Genomic DNA, 17,925 nt, shown 5'->3' on the forward strand with positions numbered 1-17,925 from the left:
AACTCCATCCTAGACCGCTCCAGCCACGTTCCCTTTCGAAGACCGATTTCTTGCCGACACTGTCGGGCACTACGCCTCTACCTGTCATTTGGTGGCCATTGTTGCATAGACGTTGCTGATGGATCACTCCGTGGCTTTGCAAAAACGCATTGCCATCTCCTTGTCATGAACGAGAGTTGAAAGCCTCAGAAAGTTCATTTAATGTTTCACGTTCGAACGAATAAAATTTTTACACAAACCTAGGCTAGATGTGGATAAGGAATCGTTTTCATCAAAAGTAGGTCAAGCTTGTGTGCGTACACTAAATTGGAGCTGACAAAAAGTGGGGCAGTGAAGCTAACCTAAGCTGAAAAGCCTATAAGTACCGTACAGGTGCATGCATATTCGTAATCAACTACTCATAAGGTTGCTGAAAATTATTCGACAGCCCGTGACCGGTTTCGCCTCACTTGGAGCCCATCAGGTAGGCACAGTCCCCGAGTTTCCGTCAACCTTATGTTCTACGCGAACCCAAATCGTACGAAGTTTGCAAAGTACACTCACATACATACTGCCAATTTGGTTTTCACACGAGACTCAACTGAATCCCCCAAAAAGGCCCACGCACGGCCAACTGGCGGTGTGATTAGCTCATACTTGGATAGAATACAGTGCCTTTAATGCTCCAGTTACCCTGGAGTCTCGTGAGATGCACACTACTGGTGATGCCCAATCAAGATTGAATGGCTGTACAGTGATTGTAAGCTTTTGAGCACAGATTTGATCCACTTACAAAACGAAGTATCTACCCAAGTCTAACACTGCCCAAGACGGGGCAACGCTTTCCACAATCTCGTCATTGTGAACCCTTTGCCAAAAACGACACGGAATATTTTCGGCCGGTCTCTCTTTCCTGGTGCCTCTGCGCGTCAGCTACGAGTTTCATCTTTGAAACAAGGCGTCAGCTACAGGCCAATAGCCTTGAAGTCAAGATAAATAACCCTTTGAGAACTTGAAAAGAGCATTCTTGGTCCCGAAGATTGGCCAACAGTCTTGATAGCGTGTCGAATCCAAGAAAGGTGGAGCGCATTGACTTCGTGAAAACGATTGGACTACCCGGTTGCCCCACAAGTCACTGTGTTTTCGCCTATCCGTTGGTGTCGGACAAATGTGTGGCTACTCGTCAAATTGGTCAGGCAAGTGCCAGGCGGCCGTTCACTAACCAATTCTCACGACGATCATCCCTGCTGTCTGTTTGTTTGGCGTTAATTTCACCTCCCCTGATGGTGCCCGGTTTCTCAAGTGTTGAAAAGCAAACATAGGACAAAGAATAACGGCAGACGAAGGTGAGCAGCGCGTAAAACGATCTGCGATGAAGTACAGTTCAGTGTGTCCAAGAAGGTAGTACTGGAAGACGCGCCAAGTTTTGCAGCAGCTGCGCTGCACGAGATGACCCATGCATTAATACACACTGCTTAGCCGGTCCCAGTGTGTATACCATGAAATCGAGCTTTGCAAGGAATCCTTTACAGTCAATCCTCGGTCGAAATTGCTGTGTTTCCAAGATTTTTACGCGTATGTTCCGGGCAAAACTGAAACTGTGGTGCCTCCTACCCAATCGCAAAAGACATCCCTTTTGGTTACTCACTTGAAACCTCAGTTAACCTTTAGGACTCTCTCCAAAGTTGGTCGCCTTGGGGACACCTTGTGTTGCCTATAAACAAGAGTGTGCGATGGTTGGTGGAAAAGATCTGTAAGCATCTCGTCCTTCTATTCTGGTCACCGTCAACGACCATTTGTGAAGTTGAAATCCTACAAGCACTATCTGGCTTTCATCTGAATTGGATCGTGCATACCAGATGAACAAGAAAACACTCCGACAACTTGGCCAAGGTCAGTCAGCCGTGGGATTAGCGGAATTAAACTCGCACCTCCAACGCAGCCAGTGAAACTGATTGAAATGGCAAAACAGTTGCTTGCCTCTGTGAATAAAACAGGATCAACGCGACCCGAACACTCCGTGTTTACGTGCATCTACAAGTCTGGTCACACGACGGCCGAGAAAAATCGATAATCTACCAGTCAATCGGAAGTAAGCGATCGAACTGAAAATGGCAACCAGTGTAGCCGGCGGCAAAACGAACAGTCCTCACACGTCACACCGCTATCTGTACGGGGACCGTTCTCTGCGGGCGAAGCGAAAATCACGTGCCTAAGCTATCCAATGCACGTGATCAATCGCAATCCGCTAGGAATCAGCTGTTACGGAACGAGCAAAATGTAGCGGTGGTTTTGGTAGTATACAAACGAAACAAAATGCGGATATGCGAGGAGGAACTGCCACGTCATTACGGGGAATGAGTTGAGCGAACGCAATACTGCTGGTTCTTTTTTTTCAAGAGCAAGTGTCTAAACTCAAAGTTTCTTCGAAGACAAAGCCAACAGACAGGTAATCGTCCCTGAGTTGAAACAAGTCTCCTGTAAGTTCATGGTAAACAGAGGTGGACAAAAAGCGATTCCATCCATGAATGTCTAACCAATTTCCTCCAACAATGAAATTACACCAATCCCACGATAGTGTCATTTACCCGGATCAACAGGCAACTGTTGCCTACCGAATTGGAGACTAGGCGACAACCAGCTTTCCTCATCCATGGTCGGAGATACTTCCATCTTTCCAGCTCATCGACAAACGAAACTGTGGCAACTCTAACCGCTGGACATGCACATCTAATGATGTTGATTCGGGGAATCTTGCGGTGTGTCTTAGATCCTAAAAGATATGCCATGGAAAGCCCAGCGATTCAGTTTCTGCCTCTATGTCACTTGTGGTACCTCCACAGTTGTGCAGTTGTGTAATCTGTTCTCAAAAGAAGGGTGAAAAATAGGGTGTCCCCACACCTTCAAATATCCGGTCGGATAATTTGGGCGAAACCAGATTGCGGCTCAAATTCTAGCTAACAGGAATCCAAGCAAATGAAACCTGTTGTGTCGTGACTTTTGATCAGTGACCACTCCATGAAGCATCGAAAAACCAAGCTGTGGTCTAACTAGACCCCAGTCCTGTACCAAATTCAGCCTCACAGTTCACATATAAAACGTGGCGAGCGGTGTTACCTAAACCCTGCTCCTGAGTGAAAACATCTGTCCAATCCAACACACGTTAGAGTACAAAGCGTTTTTTTAGACGACTGTGCTGAACTGATTTAGTGTTCTATGTTCTAGACCTTGGTGTGCAACGCTGGCGACCCAGGTTGTTCCGACAAACCGATACAGTGTTTATTGGACGGGCTGTAAGAAAGATGCATTACTCATTTTAGTTCAGACAATGTATGCTGACAACTCAAAAGTAAGTGACTTTAACCAGAACATCACTCAAGAAAACACCTAACCAGGTGAAACAACGTCAAGCCGCTAATCCGGCTGTTTCACTCGTCAGCGGAAGGTTGAGATTCGACGGTCAGTCAGAGGACAACTTTCACGAAACCACATGCAAAAAGCTTTGTTCCTACTCCTACGTGTATGAATCATCGCATAGTCGACAGATGGCGCAAACAACGACAGTCGTTCTTGGATGTGGGTATGAAAAAAGCTGTTCTCACATTCCCAGGATGTCACATTGGTCGGAAAAAGTCTAGCAGAGAGCACCAACTCTTCCTTTCAGAGAAATAGGGCTTTTGGTGCCGGGCTACTAGAGATGAGTTCCGGTGACCAGCCGGATGTTTGGCTCTCATGTATTTTGAGTGTGGGCTTGACTTCGTTTCAACGGTAGGACAGCACAGCACGCGCAGTGCTGTGATAAGTTAGTGAGTCATCTTGAAACGGAAGTCCTTAGAGCTCAAACTTCTCTAAAAAAATGCCTGCCTGCAGGCCGAGCAGTTTGAAGATTTCCTTTATGAAAATATACTGCGATATCTCGAATATCGAGCCAACTGAATCATGAGGCGGCCTGTGTGCAGCATATTTAGTTGTACAATATCATAAACGGGAGATTTAGTTGAGTCTCTCGTGAAAACCAAATTGACTTGCAAATGAGTGCATTCCTCGAAAACTTCAAACAACTTATAATTTTGTGATGGGGAGAATCGAGCTTCCATCGATTATTGTCTTTGTGATTAAAACAGTTTGTTTCGGCCTATCAGTAGGGTCACGTGAGCAGAACCCAACATATTTAACTATTGTGCTTGCCTTTGGGTCTTGTCGACATCCAGTGAACCATAGCCAGATACAAATACTACATGCATTTTCTCGCTTGATCGATTCGGTGTACTGCGGTGCAAGTAGGGTGCTACCGCACTGATACCAAGGGTAATACACTACTCAAAAGGTTGCTGAAAATTCCATGACAAACCACGATCGCTTTCGCCCTTCTTGGGGCTCATCAGGTAGGCGTAGTCCATTCATAAACAAGAACTTCAGTCGGGTTCCACGTCAGTCGCCCACGAAACCAAATTTATTTGCAAATGAGTGCATTTTGCCTATATCAAGGCTATTTTTGAAGAAGGGAAAGCTTACTTGGTCCCAAAGGTAAAAAAAACTTCACTTTCTGACAAGTATCTCCCCTATGGCAAACGAAATTATAAGATATGACAAAATTCGAACTGAGCTGAGTCAACTATCTTGCAGAACGATGGTTTTTATGTGTGAAAACCACCAGCGAACGAGACTGGGGATTCAGACGACCAGGGGAGAGATGGCTCAGTGGTTAGAGAGCGGGTTTACCGACCGGAAGGTCCGCGGTTCAAACCGGACCTTTGCCTCTCGACTTCCTCTGTCCAGGCTTAGGCAGTATCCCAGCCCTCATGCTTCCTTCGAGTGGCATGGCAGCTAGGCAATGAAAGGGTGTTACAGCTGGACGTTTTTTCTATCCAAACGACCAAACATAATCAGAAGCCACTCCCGGGTTCGAATCCTACACAGAACGACGCACCGCCAACTCCCTACGCACTGATGACATCATCTGAGTTGGTGAGGAAACGTTTGCAACCGAACTGTATAGCTCAGCGTTAAGGAAAGTGACGATTTAGTGGGATTTTTGACACGTAAGCAAAATTTATTCAACGTTCCCGGTTGACTAAAGCGAGCTATCACAGACGTCTTAATTTGAGGACAGTTCGCCAGCAGAAATCTTACCTCGGTCTGGAGGGAGCTGACAGAAACTCGAAAACTACACTGAAGTGAATGGCTCCAAGAAGGACTAAACCGGTGATGGACTTGTCGAGAAAAAAGTACCACTTATTTAGCAAACTGCTCTTAAACCACAAGGGCGATTTGTCGGGTTTCGATCTCATTTCATACCCTCTGAACGTGGGTGGATATCGATTGCACAAAATTCGTGGTTGATTGCGACAGCGTGTCCACGTGACAAACAGCGCTGGACAAAAGTTGGATTCCGTGAACATTTCACAAATTCAAATTCAAATTTCGTGGAGGCTGGAAAGAAGCACCTTGGATCTGACAGGTTGGAGCATTTTAACCGGCTTGTGAGGCAGTTTATAAATAGCAGGTCAGTCTCTTTGAGGTTGTCGAATTTGTACGCAGTTCAATGTTCGTCCTCCACTACTTGCGACGCGAACACACTTTCGCCCACCATTTCGAGTTCCACTTAAAATCGATCTCTGTCCAAAACTCGGACAGTGCGACATCGGGTCGAAACACAACAGCCCACCTTCCTTCGAAACGACTGCGCACATCTGTTCCAATTCACAGGCCAAAGCGCGACAAAATCAAACGGCGTCTACAGACAACAAAGTAAAACTCCCGAGACGCGTAACGGAAGAATGGATTGGAGAGAATTACGAGTGGGAACGAGGCACGCTACCCGTGTAGCGGTGATACTACTGATGGCGAGGCACGCGAGTAGTATGTGTTGTTCGTAGAATTTCGCTTTGCGTCTATTGAAAAAGTGAGATCTGTTGTGGAATTCGTGGGGCCACTTTGTAACATTTGCTTGGATTTTACCGACGAATGAATCTCCAGGAAAGTTTAAGATGACTCGTTCGGGAGAAGATCAGTGTCCAGTTTTTGTAACTAGGATGCAGATTAGAGTTTTGCTTCCCTGTTCAATGGTCTGTAACCGGTCAGTTTGCATTTCCGAATAAAAAAATACACAGCGAAGGCCTTCTTCGTTTCACCCGTAAGGTTGATGAAACCTGTTCGACAGCCCACGACCACTTTCAGCCTTCTTGTGGCTCACCAGATAGAAGAACTCCATAAACGAAAGATCAATCTGCGAAAACCAAAGTGGTAGGAAACTTCTGACGCGCGATAACTTGTTAAATTACACTACCAGAAAAACCAAGCCCTGGCCATACTTCACGTTTGGTGAAGATTGTTCAACGCGTCACCTACGTGCCAGAGCGTCAGAGCGATGCAATTTTCAGGACCATATGCTGCTCACTCTGAACAACTAAAAGAATGTCCGACAGAAACCAACGAGGCCACGTAGCGAACGATGAGTCGAAGGACCTAAACGAGAATCTACAGTTGCGGGACACTTGGTAGTTTTAGCAACTTGCAACTGGGTTGTTTACCGTGCGAAATATTCATAAGGCTACTGGGTCCATCACTGATAAATCATACATAGTGCTGGTTCTTTTAACAGGAGATTAGAGGAACGTCTGGAGAGTGAAAACGCGCGTTTAAAAGTGTGCAACTACGGGAAGATTACAAATGTAGTACATTCAACAGAGCGGCATGGAGAATGTCCACCAAGCGTTGTGTAAGCAGTTTTGAGACACAAACTCTTTCAATGCTGAAGAATTGAGGCTTTCGGAAGGGGTTAAATTTCTTCAACGCAGCCTCGACAGCATCTACCATACTAATCCCAACTTTGTGGATCACCAGCGTGCACACCGATCCACTTACTTTCTAATGACTGCCGCCAGACTTTGACACTCTAAGAACGACGAACCCACTAGTCGCGCGGTTAATTTTGATATCAACAACTTCTACTCTCTCCTCGTGATGGTGCTATACCGGAGGAACTGTGGTATTACGTTTACATCGGCACCAGGAATTGTGTGTAGAACACATTCGGCTGTTCTCTGGAAGTCTCCGAGGATACGATTGCTTATAATCACACATCGCATTTGTCTATGACTCGCGAAGGTCTACCGGCAAGTCGAACGATTGGCAGGCGATTAGCACTTGCACTACTAACCAGGAGGATGCGAGTTGGTGAGTTTCAAAGAGGATCAAACATCTGTAGAGTGCTTCCGATCAAGTTCACTTACAGGACGACAGGAACTTGACCTTGTTCAACTTTCTTTGGTGTCGACTCCCACGGTGCTCACATGTTTAATCGATTGTACATGTTGTTCCTGCGAGTAAGCACAGTTGCAGGGCTGCTGAGCGACCAGTTCCATATCGCTAGGCGAAAAAATCATAATAGGAGGGGAGATTACACAATGGTATCGGGATGAATGTATCGACTCGACGTGCTGTTTGCAATCACCCTACGTATTTTTGGTCAAAATGACTGGAAAGACCTTGAACAGGATTGGAAAGCCATGGTTTCACACTCGAAAGGTTATCGCCATGTTGACCGGTAATTTTGAGTTGCTGTGAACAGTTTGAACAGTGAAATCAGTGGTTAACAGGTCAAATGCATCCGAAGTAGACAACTGTCCTCCTGTACGTAAAATCAATCTATGCTGAGAAGCCGGAAAGCATTGGACATCTGTTTCATCCTTATTGGAAATCAACAGCAGTGCTCATCTCTTGAGACTACCTGGAGTTTCGAACCCGGTGGTTGAACATTTGATCGTTCGGTCATGAGCATCTGATCAGAATTTTGACTAGCTCTCACTTAGATGTGACAGTATTTGTGTATCGAGCATACGCCCTGGACGTACAGAGTTCTTTGTTGCAGGCTTTTCGGATAATTATCGTATCTCTCCGCGGGTGCCTTTCTTCAGGGAACCACGGTTGATGGCTGAATTGCCAGCTTCATTCAGCTCTGTTGCCAAACAGTGACAGCCCAAAACCACCAGCCGAGAAAGACAAAGACATCCATCTGATTTCCGCACAGAACATCACATCAGCATCGAACCAGATCCTAGCAAACGCTCGGAAAAAATATAAGGCTCTGACTACCTAACCCGGCAGTGAATTAGATCCTTTCGGGGGAGTGTTGTGATACCTGAGCACAAGAAATGTTTAAGCGGCTAACCGAAAACTTCTTAAATAAACGTTGACTTTTCATATCCCTTCGAAATGCGAAAATCTGGAACACCATAGCGCGAAATTCCATTCACAAGTCGAGAACTTTCTTCTTCACTATGGTGTAACCAGACATCCGTTCATGAGCAATGCTCAGAATCAGTTCTCGTGTTTCAGAAAGAGCCGCAGTTAACTTCTCGTATACGATCGTTAATCACGCTACATGTTCCACACCTCACCAACGATCCGCGCGTCACTAGAATGAGATCAGAAATTAGTCGGGCACACCAATCACATCGCTCAAGTGTGAACGCGTTGGCCTGTTCAGACGTGAAAATTCATATTCGTCCAACATGCGTTGATGGAGTAGTGGTTACACGCTCGCCTCGCATGTCAGATGTCCGGGGTTCAAATCCCGGCGCGGCCATTGGATATGCACTGCTGATGAACTCTAATAAGAGCGAAACTCGAGTCCAGCGCTTCCCTTTGGTGTGAACTCACAGGAATACTTCTGCCAGAACAGGAGGATGACCGTTCAAACGATAGAGGTGTGGCTTTGAATAAAATGAGATCCTCTGAACAAGAGGTCGAAGAAGATGATCCTACAATTAATTAGCATCTTCGAAAACGAAAAATACGAAAAATACCGTTCATGGTTCCTACGAAAATGCTTGAAAATTGGCTTCTCGCGCCAAATCATAATGAAAAACAGATAACCGTGTGATAATTTCGCCCCCTAAATTCCCTAGGCTTTCGGTTTAGGTTTCGTCTATCCGTTGAACGAAACGAACGAGAATGCAATGAATCGCACAAAAGTTGTTATCTTAACTGGAAAGGAATTATCACGCGGCGTATGTTTTTGTCCTGAATGCTATGGTTGAAGGTCAACTGAGGCAGCATGAGGGTTTCAACGGAGTCGACCGATCTGCTGGGGAGCGAAGACAGTTAATCGATTGGAGCATTACCAGAAACATTGGACAAATTCAAGGCCAACGTTCGATAACTTCTGCTTGCCTTTTACAACTACAGGGAAAAGCGCCAAAAAGCCTTGCGCGGATTATGAATTCATCCTCCTCCAACGGGTGTCAATAAATGGGCAGCTGTGAACACCATTCATGTCCTGTTGAATATTAGCCAACTATTGAGAAGCTACTTCAGGAAGACAGCTCGGTGCTCAACAATCGCTTCAAAGAAGAACGACCTTTGAAGCACGAAAGCGACAGGGTAATCATCATCACTGGCAGTAACACCACTGTGACAACACTTCACTGCAGCCTGTTCCCTAAAAACGTAAAATTCCACGGCGATCTTACCTCAACCACCGCTTTTTGGCAAAAGGCTTTTGTTGAGGGCCACGATCATCCTCTTGTTTAAGTCTGGGTGCCCTGAAAGTACCCGAGGCCGCGTACAGTTGTGAGTGGTTTATGCGTTGAGCTGGGCAATTTGACTGTAAACGTTTCATCAACAATCGAGATGACGTCATCCCTGCGTCGTTAGGGAGCGTAGCGATGGTTCGGTGGTTGCGTGTGTGTTAATATGCTTGTCGTTAGCCGAGGCGGACTTTCGATCATGATTGGCTGTTCGGTCAGGCAGCTCCATTAGTTATCCTGTGTCCTGATGGGTCGGTGACATTTGAGCCTAGTCTCTCTCGTATTGTGGTTGGTGCTGGAGCGACCTATGTCCTTGACCTCTCTGTATTCCAGTTTGTAATATTTGGTGGTCTAACTCCAAGGAGTTCCTTGTATCTTGGTTTGTTAACCCAATTTCTAGCTCTCTTTGAGTATCGCGGTTGAGAAACTGAAATCGGCAATCGAGATTGTTCAGCTGTAACACCCTTTCGGTGCCTAGCTGCCATGACACCCGAAGGAAGCACGAGGGCTGGGATAGTGTCCGGTTGCCTGAGCCTAGACAGGGGAAGTCGAGAGGCAGAGATCGGCTTCGAACCACGGACTTTCCGGGCAGTAAATAGGCACTCCAACCACTTGGTCTATTTTGAGAAACTGGCCTTCTGCACGTGTTGGTGCGTAGTTCAATGCGTCGGTTGATCATGTCCGTCGTGGGGTAACATGCTCCCGGGAATTCCCTTCCGTAAAATGTACAATTACAGACGACCAGTGGCATGGTATTCGAAATCAGGTCTCCATAAACTTACCATCGCATTCTTCGCCCGCAGTTCTTGCTCCAATCGATTAATTTTTGAAAGGTGCGTTTCTTGGTCTTCTTGAGCCGCTCTGACCATACGATACTGTGTGTCCAAACCACGGACCAGTTCGAGATTGGCACGCTCCAATTTGCCCAACTCAGTTTCGCGTTGATGTAGCTTGCGGAGCATATGATCCATTTCAACTGGGCGGGAAGAAATTAAGAGATCAGCGTTCAAACTTCCATTCCGCTCAGAAAGTATCAAACTTGGAGAAATACAGTGTCCTTTAAAAGTATAACTTCTATCTATCCCATATCAGAACAAAAACTGCCCGTAAAAGTCGTAGACCCGATCAATGCAACAGTCATCTCGTTTGTAGGTAACTTGCAAACAAAGGAAACCAGCCCACGAGGGCCTCCTATCTGAGAAGTTGTCATTCGTGGTATTGAGGTGAGTGACCAATGGATGAGTGGCATTTTATCCTGTCCCAGTGTACGTTATTCATACTAGCGATCAACCGAACGGTATAGCCGGTTCAACTGCTAGCCGCAAGGTCGCGACTTCGGGTCCCCTCGAAGATTTTCAAAAATTACTCTTCCGATGACTGTTCAGTCATACGATGTCAAATTTCCAGTGCAGTGGGAAGCCCAAAATTTAATTTGTGACTGAAAAGAGTTGTTTGTCAGTTCATGTATGGCAAAAAATGATCGTCGGGTACGGTTAAAATGACAGAGTATAAAATTTCTTATTGATTTTATCAATGAAAGACTAGGCATTATTATGATAGCAGCTTCGGTCCACAAACAGATCAAACCAGGAAGATGTAAGAACAAGTTGACTGTGGGAAGGAAAAAGAGAAATTCGCCGTCTGAAAGAAAATGAAATTGAGTAGTATAATGACTGTGAGTAGTTGTACTCAAATTTGGGCCACTCGTTTTCCATAAAGAGTGGTGAGGCCCGGAGAAAATCGAGCTTTCAAGGGTTAAGATGATAGTTGATCAACTTTTCCCGTCCACGACTGCTTTCTGAACAAGAAAATATTCTTTAATCACGAGGTAGTCACTCGACTCGGTCTTAGAGATCTAAAGGCACTGCAGTGTAGTTCTTGACCAACGCTCCAAGTACCCACTGGCTCATATAGGTTCTCAAATTCTTTAAGGAACTGGGAACACTTTGAAAAAATATAAATTTGAACCTTTTAGTAGTGTTTTTCACAAAAGTGCGGGAAAAAAAGCCACAAACCTTGAGAAAAACGCTCTATCGCCTTTCTTATTTCTTCCGTTTTTACTGGTTCGCCATCCAGCCTAGCCAGGGTACGCAGATGAAAGAGCGTAAACAGACGGTAAATCGTTTAAACAGCGGTAAATCGATGAACGACTGTCCTGCTGGAATTGTGCGTCCAGCGGGCGGGACAATTCGGATTCACTGTCGTTGTTGTCACTGCTCGCAGTCATTACCAAGTCTTCAACGGCTGGATTGCCATGAAACGAGAATGATGTCAAGCTGTCCAGTCCACGAAGACGTAACAGCTGATGAAGCTAAAGAGGGGTATGAGAAAGATGGGACAGCGAGTCAGGTATTGAACACGGTCACAATCATCGACTTCATTTAAACTATCCGTTAGGTAGCCTTTCACGCAGCTGGAGCAGGTCAGGTGGCCGTCAAGCAACCCGAAGGAAGCACAATATTAGGTTAACTAGACAAGATCAACCGGGAATTCTGCGATAAACTCGAACAACGGACCTTCAGACCTCCAGGTCGAGCGTTATTCAGTGAGTGGTTCCGATTCCGTAGTAAAATCGGGTACTTGGTGTATAGTAACGACGCCTAGTAACAACGTACGTCCTCGAGGAAGACAATGGACTCATTTCAGCGGAACAAGTAAAATCACGTTGGATACAGTTATATTCGGCCAATCAGTCACGTGATCGACGCTGCTCGTCGACAACCTGATGTGAAATCATATCACGTGGACTTAATGGTGAATCACAGGGTTCACGTCAGAAGAGATTCTCCTAGATTCATTACGGCTCGAGATTAATTCGTTGATCAGAAGGTCCGTATTTCGAACCCGATCTCGACTGCACCCGTCTGGGTTTGGGCAACCTGGCAGTATCTTAGCTCTCGTGCCTCCTTGGGGTGGCGTGGCAGCGAGGCACCGAAAAATTGTCAAAGCTGAAAACTCGTTTTGTACACCCACAGTAAGCAGCAAGGCTCATCTCACAACTTCTTCGTTACNTTATCAGGCAGGTCAAGGATATCAACGCTACAGTGCCCTTTCCACTACCAGGAACGCGAAATCAGGCCATTGAGCTGAGCACTTTGAGCAACAGTTCAGTCATTTACATGCTGTTTTATACAGGAATGGCCTATGTGCAACAAGAAACTACCCGTGAATACGGGGCCTCCTTTGTCCGTAAAAGGAAAGTCTCCAACTTCAACCAGCTTCTGGTCTGAGTGATATCCAACGTGCTCCGTTCAAGGACAGCAGTGAGATTTGTCTGACTTGTTTGTGTCTGCCTGATGGACGGCATCCAATCACTAGAGTGAGCCGACTATTCTACAAAAGACAACCATAGTCCCGTTTCTAGCGTCACTAATTTTCGTCATTTTAAGAGGCAAGCGAGACGTTGAACCGTGAACAATGGGTGGAATTACAACTTAGTGTAGGGTGCACCAAGGACACATTTGAACTCCGGCAGGTGCTATTGGTAACCTCCGATCCTTGTGACGGCTTGATTCCTCAGATCGGGCGTCCTGAATGAGTGTTTGCGAAGGCAATTGCTTGCGAAGGCAATTGCAAGTAAAAAACAGTGGAGTATGGAGATAGAAAATCGCTCCTGGTTGCGTGACGCTACTTTAACAGTTGATCTGACGAGTATTTGTCAGAATATGGCATGGTAGAAGGGACGATGGGTGCTGTTCGGCTTCCAGGATAGGGTCCACATCACCCATCCTGTGCTTGGATGGAGATACTGAGCGATATGTGTTTCATGGTGTCCGTTTCTAGTGATAGTTCGGCCCTAGATCTCCCGCCTTGTTCCATTTATTCTTCTTTCGATTGCAGTAAATCACCAGTGCTCTCCCTCTGTCGATGGTGACGATGACATTGGCGGTGGTGCCTCCTTGTCATATAACCGCCTAGACGACAGGTTCAAGAACAGCCAATGCTCCTTGTTACGTTTCTCATAATCTGACCCCAGCTGGAGCTGTTCACCGAGGGATACCTTCCAGTCACAGCCTATCCCAGTAAACAAGGCAAGAAGAGGTCATGGGTCAGCTGGGACACTGCTAATCCCATGCGCTCACGTCACGCGCAAAATGCATCAAGGGTACCGACAATCACCACCAAATAACCTTCTCTCGTTTGTATTGCCTAAACGGCTATGATTCACAGCTGCAAAGCAAAACTGAGCGCAATACTTCGTTGTAACCCCCCACCCTCCGCCAACAGACCAATGTCACGTCGATCCCATACGTACCTAAACTGAAGGAAAGGACCTTAGTGATTCCAGCATTCAGTTCATCAGAAATGCCGTCATCTGACATGATACAACCATCCAGATAGACAATCCATTCACTGCATCTCCTGACGCATTGACCAGCTTTAGTGGTGTACTCAGCGAATTTCGTAAAAACATTGCTCTTATGCAGCCCAAACGCCCATTATTCAGACTATTTAGTGTATCTTGTGGCTGAATGAGGTCCAAACCAAGTAGTTTAATACTGTTTACATACGTCGAGTGGTTGAGGTCTTTACAAGGTAGAAAATTTATTCAAAAGGCAGAATAATTTGAATGCCAACGTGTAACCCCTACGGACTCCACTTTAAGTAGCTAACTCAAAAACATACTTGCCGTAGGATCCCAGGTGCCTTGAAGCTTTGATCATGAGAACTGGAGAGCGTGATAAAAATGTCCGGCGTGTATTTAAAAAGGAGACACTGGCATAAAGCAGCGCGTTCGACTGAATCGAATGCTGTTTTCAGGTCTCAGCAGACAGGAATTGTTAGCTCTTTGTACGCGAGACGGTGATCGAGAAGTAGTCTTAAAGTAAATAAGTGGTCATTGAGTTTACGACCAAGATGGACCGATTGCTAGGAAAGCCGTACAGGATGATGCTTTTGGGGGACAAGGAAGCGACAGTGACTAAGCGGAAATCTTGGTGATTCTCACGTTCAGATCGAACATCGCTTGTTCTTTTTTGAAAAGCAGGACGTAAGTTGTTTTATATTCCTCTGGCACTTAATTCGTCCTTCAGATGCACTGTATTTCTGACTGAACCAATCGTTTTCCACAATCCTTAAATAATCCAGGGCGAAGAAATTCGAGACTGTGTGCTCCAAAAGTTCGATTTCGTTTGATCTAGCAGTTCACGTCACACTCTGAATCCAGTGATGTGTTATACGTTACACTGAGCACTTCAAACCAGCTAACTTGTCTATTAGATTGCTTCGCTGATTGAAGTGGGTGGCGGGATGTAAATGGGGTCTTCTGACCATCTAGTTCTGTGATGACGTTTAAGCCACGGTTGCGGAGCAAAAGTAAAACTATTTTCAATCACCACCGCCCTTTCGATTTCATAAGCTTGCCTAAGACACGGCTTGTCCCACGCAATTTCGAGATTGCGAGTCAGGCGTCGTTTCAGAATTATTCTTCTGGTTGTCGGCCTGTGGGACCACTTTCTCACCTCCGTCAGAAACATCGATCATTGTGAGATACACCATGAATTGAGCGGCGGCCTCGTTTTAGGACACACCCAGTCAGACACCAAAATCATAGCATTCCGAAATTCAGACTAGTTTAATTTGTTAACTGGCTTCCTCTGCGTTTAAAAGCTACTAAAGACAGGCTTCGTTGATGACCAGGTCTCACAAATAGTAAATTTTACAGTGGCAAATGATCCATTTGGATCCTAAAAAGCGACCTACAACACGGACACGAGCCAAAGTACGAGTTGGTTTCATATACGTGTTTCAAGAGAAATGAAGATCTTGCACACAAGACTGCCACTTATAGCGAACTGATACGTGGCCAACCTAAGTGTCAGATCGGTTGCGATTTGAAGAGCACCAGATAACGTGAAGCCCACGATTGTACCGAAGGTGCTTGCAATAAGCAGTTGATGATCAGCCCGCAGCCGCAAAAAAACGTTCCCCCTGTTGGTTATGGGAACACCGACACCAAATTTCTCTCGGAGATGGCTTGTCTTTTCTTTTCAAAGTGGAAACTAAAATTGCGAGCCACAATTTTGATATTGGAGTGGTTGGCGAACCACACTGCAGATAGGCTCGCTCGCAGGCCTATTTGCGCCAAATGCTATAAATCTTCTAATTTGGCATCTATACCTCATCCCGCACAGATACGCCTGTCTACAAGTGCGCAGAGCGTCACTAATATCAACCGCTAAAGTCCGTTGATTCTTATTACTCAATCTTCTTGCCAAAGAACAAACCTGTACATTAGTATAGCTGTCTCGGATTGTAGCACTTGTAAACTGCTCTTTTTCTTGCTCAGTATCATCTTCCTTTTTCCCATCATTATCAGTCACAGCGCTGTACAAAAAGTTTGTTTTACTGAAATACAACAGCTACCGCCCGCTCGTTGGCTCCAACGTGACTTTGAGACTTTTACTGAGTGACTGTTGTTGTGACCGCCGGTTGGCTATATTTGACCGCTGCTAACACTAAACGTGAACAAACATTTCAGCTACAAACACTGGACTAATATATTCACGCTTGTGTAATAATATTTCCATCACCGGAGATCTGGGATACCAGGAAGATAGAAATATTCTTGGTGTGGTGGTTCAACGGAATACGCAACTACGGAATCTCCTATTTTGAACTGTGAGTTAGGATTTACTCGTATTTTTCTCTTTGTGACTTTGTATCTGGCTTACATCAGTAATTTGTTCACTTCACTAGAGACTCCATAGGGCCGTTAACCACTACAGGATGATAGTGAAAATCACTTTCCCTGACTGTAAAATATTGAGTGCGTCGCCAACACGTACGAATGGGGCTTGCGCTGAAGCTGAAGCCGCGGGCCAGTAAATCGTCACACCCGCTTCTTTTCTTTTGACTGGTAATATATGTCCTCCTCAAACTTATGTATAACACTTAGTTTTACACAGTCACTACAGCAGATGGTCTGTCAACACTGTTTTGTGAGCCTTACAGGCAAGCTACTGCAATAATTTACAGGATATCTTTGTTCTTTAACTGAATTTGCACACTTTCACGGGTTGTCTCGCTTGTGGCGTTCAAAAACTAGAGTGTTCTCCCCCTTGATCTTCCATCCATAGCCCAATCAATATATCATATTTCTGGCCTTTATTCTTCAACAGCCAGCCAATATTTCAACTTTTGGAACTTCGGTCCACCGTAGCGACTCAAAAAATTCAAAGGAGAATGAAGACATAGGTAGTAAAGAAAATGACGTTTTTAAACGTTGGAAGAAAAAAGTACCGACTAAGGCACGTGGCTAAGAGAACACGGCGACAGACGAGTTTACTATGGCCTAAAATACTTATCTAAGCCTGTGCTTAAGAACTGCACAGTTAAGCTGGTCAGTTTAATACTGAAGAGGCTTTAATACACCGGCTAATTTGTACAGGCAATCAAAATTGAAGATGAGGCCTTTACAATTTGAAAATTTTTGCAGTCGAACGGCCAGAATTATCCTGGACTGTCGTATTCAGAATGTTCGGCTTTAGATCCTTTGATAGAAAGCCCAGGCACCGAGGGAGAATCATGCCTTCCGTGTGTTCCTAGTGAACGACGAACAGGAGTTCATTGACATGGCCTTTGGTGTCAAGACTCAGTCTTGGTTACCAGGTGCACTTTGCATTTCGCGTTGTCAAACACAGTCATAGACACGACAAAATGACAGTAAATTTATGTTGAATGCTACGGTCGTCGCCTCCGAAAGATGAAGTCCAAGGGTCTCCGGTTATCCTGGGAACAAACAGAGACCTCCAAAAATACCAAGCAGAAAAAGCAAGGGAGTATACTATTTACACGTACCGAATTTATTCGATTTTCCGCAAGGTTAAGAGTTTTCAGAGAAACTAAACAATGTTTGATCCAAGGCGGGATGCTCGATATTTGATTTCCCCGCAAGTTCAATGTCTGAAATTGTAGAAGCAGTTAAAATAACGTACCAGCAATCCAGTCAAAGTCTGCAAACCATCCATAGACGAGATCAGATTATAAGCCAGATCCAGATGGCTTAAATGTGAAAGACATTCCAAGTTCGATATTTTGGAGATGCAGTTGTGTGATAAGTTTAACTTGCGGAGATTCGGGACCAGTTTGAGATTTTCAATCAGCTGCAATTTTCTTATTATGACAGCATAAACAAACCCTAATTTTATATTGCCTGTCTTTACCAGAAATACTGAGTTTTGTGGAGGAGTAAGGGTTCTCTCCCGCATATTTTTTGATGAGGTTTTCCGTCATATAAATTGCAGACCATGAATCTGAATCCGATTATTTTGCATATCATCAACTACTGTACCTTGCAATGAGCCCCGACTATCCATCTTGGACGCCGGGACCTTCAAACCACGCGCCAAGGTCACTTTAGCTGCAAGTAGAAGAAGTTGAGTGCTTTTAAATAATTTAGTTCACGGATTGC

At 45.2% G+C, this 17,925-nt stretch overlaps 2 protein-coding genes across 2 annotated transcripts in view; one reads left to right on the plus strand and one right to left on the minus strand.

Annotated features, from left to right (window-relative positions):
• The window catches only part of T265_06558 (hypothetical protein), a gene marked incomplete at both ends in the record, with an annotated part of 30,873 nt that extends 25,065 nt beyond the window's left edge, over positions 1–5,808 (plus strand). Inside the window, 2 exons of the mRNA XM_009171854.1 lie at positions 3,205–3,328; positions 5,689–5,808. Coding sequence (XP_009170118.1) covers positions 3,205–3,328; positions 5,689–5,808 — 244 coding nt within the window. The remainder of the gene's footprint in view (positions 1–3,204; positions 3,329–5,688) is intronic.
• Positions 1–17,482, minus strand: part of T265_14067 (hypothetical protein) — a gene marked incomplete at both ends in the record, with an annotated part of 69,258 nt that extends 51,776 nt beyond the window's left edge. The window contains 4 exons of the mRNA XM_009171865.1: positions 10,295–10,488; positions 11,664–11,823; positions 17,313–17,417; positions 17,450–17,482. Coding sequence (XP_009170129.1) covers positions 10,295–10,488; positions 11,664–11,823; positions 17,313–17,417; positions 17,450–17,482 — 492 coding nt within the window. The remainder of the gene's footprint in view (positions 1–10,294; positions 10,489–11,663; positions 11,824–17,312; positions 17,418–17,449) is intronic.
• Between the last annotated feature and the right edge of the window lie 443 nt (positions 17,483–17,925).

Source organism: Opisthorchis viverrini (assembly GCF_000715545.1).
Source record: "Opisthorchis viverrini unplaced genomic scaffold opera_v5_136, whole genome shotgun sequence".
In the NCBI taxonomy this organism is placed as follows: Eukaryota; Metazoa; Platyhelminthes; class Trematoda; order Opisthorchiida; family Opisthorchiidae; genus Opisthorchis; species Opisthorchis viverrini.